The following is an 8,707-nucleotide window of genomic DNA, read 5'->3' on the forward strand; positions in this document are numbered from 1 at the left end:
CACCTTGAGAGCTGTTGGTGTGCAAGCGGAGAGGAATGCAGAGAATGAAAGCTCCATTTTCTGGACTCCTCACAGCCAGGTGAAGTCTGGCGTGGCAAGAAGGACACCATGCCTGTGGCAACACACATCTAGCCTCTGCAGGACGCCCTGCTGGAGTCCTCGCTGCACAGCTGTCAGATAGGCCTTGGTGTGACTGAGAGGGCAACGGGCCTACACTGGTTTCTTTTTTTTTTTTTTTTGTGGATATTACAAACCACAAAAAAAAAAAAAAGCTTTGGTCTCAGACATTCTTTATTAAGTAGCGAAAGATTGCATTAAGTATCTGGGGCATAGACAGCAAGGTTCCTGAGTTGTTGCAGAAGGCACCATTCCCTACACTGATGATCCAAAGTACTTTTTATCAGCTTTTGAAATACATTTCACTTGGCCAGTTCAAGTGAAGCATTCCATTGATGATATTCAATGCGGTGCTGTCTACACTGGATCTTTTCCCATGAGGACATCTACCTGGCATGGTTGCACCTATGCCCCAGCACATCCTCTTGCGAGATGTCACAGTGCAGGGATGCTGGCCTGCACATCCTGAGTACAACTCTACTCCAGACCCACACTAGGGAAGCGTGGCCTTGCATAGCCTAGGATACAGTCTCCTACTGTGATCCTGTAAGCCCACTGCTCACTCATGGTGCATAAAACACAAGGTATTGAGCCACCAGCTGCCAAGCACTGGAACGAAACCCTCTCTAGTAGAGGCAGAAATATGTTGTAAGCACAGTAGAGGAGCCCATATAAATGTGAATTGTACAGTTCTGCAGCACTGCAACAATAACGCCAAACCCTCTCTAATTTTTGACTACCTGTTTCTTAGAACTGCGCTTCTGAAAAAAACTCAGGCAGTGTTTTAGAAGCTATTCCTCCCCATTGGCTGAGGAGGGTGTGCGACAGAGCAAGCTAGATGGACAAAAAGTACTCCAGTGTTCAATGAACAGCCTTAAAGAGAGGCTTGGCAGGGATTTAGCTTACAGCATGTTTGCCAAGCACACCAGATAAAGCTGCCACAGTCCTCACCAGCCAGGCAAACAACGTCTCCCGATGTCAGGATGAGCCCTGGTCAAACAGACCTGGTGGGATGGGACCTCTGAGTGGCTGGGAGGAGCCAGCTGGCCTGCAGGGCGAGGCCTGACCCAGGGCTCATTGCCACTTCATCCCCACTTTCTCCTCCCATCCCTGGTGACAAACTGATTGCTGGGGAGAGACGGGTGTGCAACACGGACCTTTGCCACATCCCAGAGCGACATCCTGGGGCGGTGACCTGATGCTGGATATTTCTGCCAACAGCATGCTCTGCTTTGCCAGGAGCTTTCATTTCCTGCTTCCTTGCCGTGGCACCGTTCATGATTTCAGCTTGTCGTCATGCTCTCGGACACCCTTTGTGCTTTTGACAAGAGTGAGGCTGTCAAGAGGGACAGGGGCGAGGGAAGGAGGCCAGAAGAAAATGCTAAACTTGGACAAAGTAGCCATGAGCCAGATGAGGGAAGAGTTTCTTCCAGTGTCTGGTTTTGTTCAACTTCCAAGTCAAGGATTCTGATGAAAGAGAAAAAAAAAAAAGTGTCATTTATCATTTATCATATCAAACAGCATTAGGTGATACTACAAGGCTTTTATTCAGATGCTTGCAGTTATTGCCAACATAATAAATTCCCCTACCATGAGATCTCCATGTGAATAATGAACATTCAAGTAAGAATGGTGCTGAAACACAAGGCTGCATAATCCTGATTCAAGCCAGGAAGGAGGATGATCTGTGAACCCCTTTCTTGGAGTCAAGCAGAGCTGACAGTGAGAGGAGCCAGCAGAAGTGAACTGCAGAGGTGAATTCAGGCAACATCCTACTGTGAAACAGCAATGCTCATCTCACTGAGGAAATTTGTGTTTTGAAGCCCACAGCCCACATTCAGACTCTGTGCTCATCACTCTGATGAGATGTGTCAGGGAACTTGATCCTTCAGGTAGTTGTTTTACTTACGCAGTGTCCCACCAGGCTCCAGAGAGCTCATGAAAAATTAAACAGAGAACATAAAATATGAATGAGGTGCTCACCAACCCATACTAGCTATGCAGTTCTCTAAAGGTAGTTTAGACGTAATAAATGCTAGATCTTAGAAAAACAGGCTTTTGCTTCTTTCTCCAAAGAAGTTGTAATACTTTTCAAGCCTCTCTGTAAAATGAAGTGCCTTCAAGAATGTGTCTCAGAGCCACAAAGCCAAATATGTGGATATTGTAAAAAATGTGCGTATCTAACTTGATGCTGCATTGTCAGAGAAAATGTAGAACTGAATGAGAAGATGAACATTTGGGTATACGTTAATGTAAACACCGTAACTAGAAGACTCAACCTGAGATCACATGAAGATAGCTTAAATTTTGCCTGGTAACTATAATATTTAACATATGGTAACTTGGTGACTCCTATCCCTTATTCTAGGTGTTGTGCCCTGGTATTTTTAGCTGACCTCACTGAACTTTTTCTGGTTCTGTGGCCTAACTGGTATTTTCTTTTTCAGAAAGTGTCCACAAATTAACCTGGAAACAATCATAGACCTACTACTGAGGTGTATCAGCTGAGAGTCAGCTCTAGTATTATGTTTAAAATTAGGTTTATAATATGAACCGTGTGGATTAATGTTTCTAAGACTGCCAGAATTTTGGTTCCAAAAAAAATCGCTGCCAGCATAAAGCATTCCCTCATGCTCTACTCTGATTTCAATTTAAATGGCAGTAAGCACCATTGCTAGGGGTACAGAACAGCTAAAGGAAAATCATTCCTAGAACATGTGGTTTCTAGAAATTAAAATTACTGCAGAATGATCATATTTGTCCCTTGAACTTCACGGAGGTCTTTTTACCACACTGTTAGGCTAGCACTCTTTCTGAATGGTTATTTTGTCTTAGGTGTTAAAAAAAATAAATAAATAGACATTGACCAAGCCTTTGTGAAGTTGCACCAGCTCAGCCCCTGAATAACACCTTTCCCCTTCCTGCCCTGGCTTTTGCCCTGGCGAAGCACCCTCTTGTCCTCAGCCTCTGAAGACTGCATGCTCCTTGGGGTGGTCACCAACATCTCCTGTCTCAGCTGCAGTGCTGGACATCCTCAGCACCATGCAAATGGATGGGGAAAGGCCCAACTGTTCCCTCCTGAGCAGGCTCTGGCATCCTGTGGTGACGACTGCTGTTCTGGACCTGGAACCTACTGCTCACAAGGCCACGCAAGAGCAGACAGGTTTTTATTTTGCTTCCCTTCATGGAAATTTAGTTGGTTTTGTTACATGGCTCCTGCTTGCAGTGGAAGAGAGTGAGTTGTACCATCCGTCCTCAGTGTTTTGTGAGGCCAGCTGTGACAGCAAGGGTCACAAATGGCCACATGCACTGTTTTGTGTATCTCCCTTGCCTTTTATCACAGAGGTATGAGCAAAGAAGAATGATCAGAAGAGTCCTTTCTTCTCTCTGACGTAATTTGGAAAAGATCTGTCACATAACAACGCTTCTTTAACTTGTCAGGCGGAGACCTGACAATTGCTCTTATCTAAAGCAGCTTGAAATGTTGGTACAAAAATGTCTCTCCTTCCTTGCTCTACTTGCAGGACAAAAATATCCTTTCAAGAAGAATACAAATTTTAAAAATTATCCACTTCTCACATAATTAAAACTATTTTAAGTAAATTAATGGATTTCTGCATTTCATAGATTAAAGGAATCTGGAGTGACAGCCCCACATCCACATGAGAAAGAGGCTCAAGCATTTCATTGCTCCCCGTTCATAAGGCCTACACTCACTCTCAAGAGCTGTACCTGCACTAAGCGATGCTCTTCTCATGCACCAATTACAAACTGTCAGAAAACATACATGTAATCCTTCACATTGAGAACTGTTCATGCAATTTTTAAAGACCATACTGTGGTACTTGTCTTAAGGGCTTCATGTATTGGAAGGAGAAAAAAATGTCTAGTAGAACATCAGTACCAAAGTCCCCAGGAACACAGCTCTTTGAGATCAGATGCAAAATAAACACAGCTTTGACTAAAACCAGGATATCAGATTTCGCTAGGGCTAAATTTATTCTATTTCACCGTGTGAAGTAATTGTTTCCCAAACCTTGACGCCACATATTTGTATTACTTATCTGTAGTTTTACAAAGCAATGTATCCCTCTATACAAAGAAAACCACACAACTCATTTCTAGCCACCGGTACCAAGCCGCACAGCAAAACCCACTTCAGAAGAGCCAAATCCACTATGATCAAACAGGACAGATAACATATGCTAGGGGATCACCTGGAGCAAACTTTTACAATCTGCACAGCAAGAAGACTGATAGCAGTAGTACTGGCTCTGCTTTGCTTGCCTGAGAGTAGGGCTGCCTATGTGTAAGCAAAAAAAGGGAACAAGGAGAGTGTGAGGGAAAGTAAAGAGGGGGAAGCTGTAGCATTACGGTAAAAATACAGTGTACTCCTCATTATTAATAGTTTGAGTTCAGTCTGTTATATAAGCTGCTGTAATTAAGGGTTTAATACTTTTCTAATTTTTTTTTTCAGCACTTAATATAGCAGAAATGCAGAAAACAAACTATTTACAAAGCAGGAGTCTGCAAAAGACAGACAGCCCTCATAGACACTGACGCTTTGATTTCTCGTAGGGGGTCTGATCTCAGTCTGGCGAGCTGTACTTGTTTGTTTGCATTTTGTTCTTTGCAATGCCCCAGATTTCTGCTTTGCAAAAATGCTATATTATGACAAGTAGTCTACAAAATACAAGTTCCCACCACCGTTCATAAAAAGACTAAAATAAATTATGAAAAGCCTAGTGCTCGCTAAAGAGGAAAGAGAAATGTATAAATCAACAGGGCGAGGCTTTGCACACACCTTGAGTTTGCCAGGCTGCAATGCATGCTGAAAGAAGCCTTCATGCCAGCTCTTGCATCGCCTTGTTAGTCTCCTTGGCTTTCTTACACGTGTACAGCCACTTGATTATCCGAGCGTTGCGCTCGATCACAGAGGTGCTGCTCGGGACCTGCTCGGTGAGTTCGTCCTCCAGCAGCCCCTCGTCCCCGCTGTGCCTTGTGAAGTCGCTCTCGGATGTTGCCACACTGATGCTGCGAATCTTGAAGGAGATGTTGTCAGACACCACCGAGAAGTTCTCTCTTCCCAGATCCTCGATGACCTCCTGCTCCAGGCCACAGTACTTAAAAAATGTATCAAACTCAGTGAAAGACTTGGAGTAGCGAGAGCTGATGTCTGACTGGGAGCGATGGAGACCTCTCCTCTTCACCTCCTTGACCTCCTCAGCAGCTACAGTCAATGTTGAGGGTCTCTCAAGCTCTGTTTTGCACAGCCCCGGGGTTTGGGTGCTCTCAGCAGCAGTCTGCTCAGCCCCATGGCTGCTCGGCTCGTGGTCACTGTGCTTTGCCATGGGCAGCTCTTTGCTCTCGGTGCTTGCGGTGTCCTCCATAATGACTCTGGGCATCTCAGGGGAGGCCAGCTGCTTCTCCTTTCCAGGCCCTTGGAAGAGCCTCCTCACCAAACTCCCTCGTGAGCCGTCCTGGCTCTGGCCTCTCCCCAGCTCACATTTCTGCCGGTAGATCACCAGTGAGTCTGGCCGCATCTGCCTCCTGGGGGTGCTGCGCCTGGCTATGGTGGGGCCGTGCTGCAGGGGGGCACGGCAGGAGCACGTCGCCTTTGCCCGCTCCAGCGGCTTCGTGCCCTTCCCTCTGCCCAAGTCCCTGTTGATCTTGCTCTCCACCGAGCACGCCTCGCTGCTGCTCTCCGAGGCCGAGCTGAACACCGTGACGGGCTCCTGCTTGGTGCCGATCACCTGCTGGCTTTTCACGTACTTGGCCTTGTCGGCTGCCAGCCTCTCCACCGCGCTTCTCCTGCCGGGGGTGCCTGCCCCCATCTGCCTGCGCAGGTACTCGGGCCCCTTGCTGAGGAGCCGCACGGTGAGCGAGGAGTGCAGGTCGGGGATGGCGTGCATCTTCACGGCCCGGCTGAGCGGTTCGGCGGGCATAGCAGCCGCGAGGCCCCCCGCTCCCCGTCCTGCGTGGGCAAGGCACCAAAATAAATAAATAAATAAATAAATAAATGAATTTAAAACCACCACCACCAGCAACAACAAAATATTAAAAAACACCAAATAAAAAAAAATAAAATAAAAAATAAAAATAATAAAAAAATAAAGTATAAAAAAATTAAAAAATTAATAACCCCCCCCCCCCAAAAAAAAAAAAAAAACAACCCACCCTTAGGCTCAGGACCCTCCGTGGACAGAAGCCCCCGACTGCAGCTCCCTCCGGCCGCCGCCGTGGGCTCTCTCTGTGCTGCCCCACGCAGCCTCCTCCGCGCACCCACCCGCGGCCGTGCCCGGCCCCCCCCGGCCCCCGCAGCCAATCCCGGCCCCGCCGCGCCGGGGAGCGGCGCTCGGCACGGCCCCGGCGGCGGCACCGGGGCAGGGCTCCGACGGGGGCGGTGGGGGGACCCCACGAGGCCGGGGACGACGTGCGTGCTGCTGTCGGGGGGGTGTCGGCGATAGGGCGACGCGGCGACACAGCGGCGACAGGATCCGGCACTGCTTTGCCCTTCAGAAGTACAGGGCAGAGTTCCCCCCCCTCCCTGCCCGCCCCGTGCCGGCAGCTCCCAGCGGGCAGGGCAGCTGCTTGCTGTGATTTAAATATGCGAACGTGGAGGCAGGCACCTGGGGCGGGCTGGGAGCTCGGCTCTGCCTCGTGGAGCCTGGTGAGCGATAAGTCTGCCCTGTGGTCGCTTGTAACTGAGTCGGACAGAGCTTCCAAAGAGCTTATTATTATTTTTTTATATTTATTTATTTTTCTAATACAGAAAATGTAAGCCGGGTTACGTCTGCAAGGTTTTTCATTCACACTTTTATTATTATTATTATTATTATTTTTAATTTCTTCTCAGAAAGAGCAGTCAGGCATTGGAACAGGTTGCCCAGGGAGGTGGTGGAGTCACCGTCCCTGGGGGTGTTTAAGGAAAGGTTGGACCTGGTGCTTAGGGACATGGTTTAGTGGGTGACATTGGTAGTAGGGGGATGGTTGGACCAGGTGGTCTTGGAGGTCTTTTCTAGCCTTGATGCTTCTATGGTTCTACATTGTCTATTAATCCTTTGTGATTATAATAACAGAACATGTGGTGATAGACTTGAATTCAATATTTACAGTCACCAAGTTGTGGCAAATGCAAAGGGATAGATGGAATACAGAATAAATTACTAGGCACCATCTATGTCAAGGAAGTGTAGGTCAAGAGTTGGGTATGGATGCCCCCGCCACCCAGTAGAAGGAGATAGCAGGGGTCTGGGCACCTCTGGTACAGGGAGGTGCTTTGCACTGGGGTGGGAAAGTGATAGCTTTTGTGCTTACACCAAAAAAAAAAAAAAAATGCTGTCCCAACAGACCCCTGTTCTGATGGCTGTGTCCAGGGGCTGTGTCATCACCAAAGAGTTGAGCCATGAATCTGGCACTGACATTATCCTCTTTCAGGCATAAACCAGTATGAGGTACTAAACTGTGACCTGAGCAGCTGTGTTTTCAGTGGAGCAGCACTCCTCTGGGCATGTCTGGCTTTTCTGGGGATATAACCATAGTTTCTGTGCAATATTGGAACCATATTATGACTGTCAGTCAAGGGACCACCTAAGTCACGGTCCAACTTCCCTAACACAGTGCAGGGAATGTATGCTACTTTTTGAGTGTAACGAATGGAGTGGTTTCATCTGTGCCCTCAATGCAAAGCAATGAGTCACCAGTCATGCTGAAAGCATTGGCCACATTTTAGCCCAATCCCCTGCACAAGGCCAGCAGGCTTGGTGAGATGTTCCCACTGTGAGAAGGAAAGGGTTGCCCCGGGGTAGGAATCCAGGCTAACACTTCAGTGAAGACCTGCTCGAAGTAGCAGTAAACAGAAATATTCCCTCTCCAACATGCCTCTGCACGTGGTTTTGCATCCTCTATACATTCATTTTACATCCTCATTGCCCTTAGATGCTTAGGTCTGAACTCAGGAAATCTCATAACACAAACTTCTTCCTATTCCCGGCAACAATCCCAGAAGAGACACCTGCCATAAGCATGACTGCAACACATGTACTTTGACATCACTTTGAAAGCAATTCTTGTGGATATGTAGAATGAGCAGGTAGAGCTGCCTCCCATATCAGCATGCCTAAAAATTAATGTTCTCAACAGTAATGATAATAAGCAGTAATGATGATATAAGCACAGCTGATTACTAAGGAGCCCTTCACTATTAAAGCAGCTCATGCAAAAATGTGCAAGAGTGTGTTTAATATTGTTACATATTTAAATGCTTCATGGAAGGCTGCACTTATGGAGAAGGCTATTTCTTCTGACAAAGAACCGTAGCAGGAAGCCAATAGATGTGACGAACTTATTAATGAGATTAAAGTTTCATTCCTATCCTCGTATTGACAAATTTTGTCTTATTTTCTTTCCTTCATTTGGAGTTCAAAAACTATATAATGAAACAACATAATTTCACACTCCTCCGTACATCTTGGTGTTTTTTTCTTCTTTTTCCAATTTCTTGTACCTTATATCTCTGAGCTTTAAGAACTTACAACAATTCTCAGACTGTTAATTCATTTGCATTTATTTGAGATATTGAGATAAGATT

At 46.7% G+C, this 8,707-nt stretch overlaps 1 protein-coding gene across 1 annotated transcript; it reads right to left on the reverse strand.

Annotated features, from left to right (window-relative positions):
• Positions 1-219: 219 nt before the first annotated feature.
• Positions 220-6,679, reverse strand: FAM110C (family with sequence similarity 110 member C). The gene is made up of 3 exons (XM_084513374.1): positions 6,295-6,679; positions 4,922-6,091; positions 220-1,584 (listed from the first exon to the last, which is right to left on the reverse strand). The coding sequence occupies exon 2, from the start codon at positions 6,060-6,062 to the stop codon at positions 4,962-4,964; it is 1,101 nt and encodes a 366-aa protein (XP_084369500.1). The 5' UTR covers positions 6,063-6,091; positions 6,295-6,679; the 3' UTR covers positions 220-1,584; positions 4,922-4,961.
• Between the last annotated feature and the right edge of the window lie 2,028 nt (positions 6,680-8,707).

This window comes from Aythya ferina (genome assembly GCF_964211825.1).
Source record: "Aythya ferina genome assembly, chromosome: 3".
Taxonomy (NCBI): Eukaryota; Metazoa; Chordata; class Aves; order Anseriformes; family Anatidae; genus Aythya; species Aythya ferina.

What these genes read in the sequence shown, in the direction of transcription:
- FAM110C (XM_084513374.1), bottom strand. Translation starts at nt 6,062, where the DNA reads ATGCCCGCCGAACCGCTCAGCCGGGCCGTGAAGATGCACGCCATCCCC.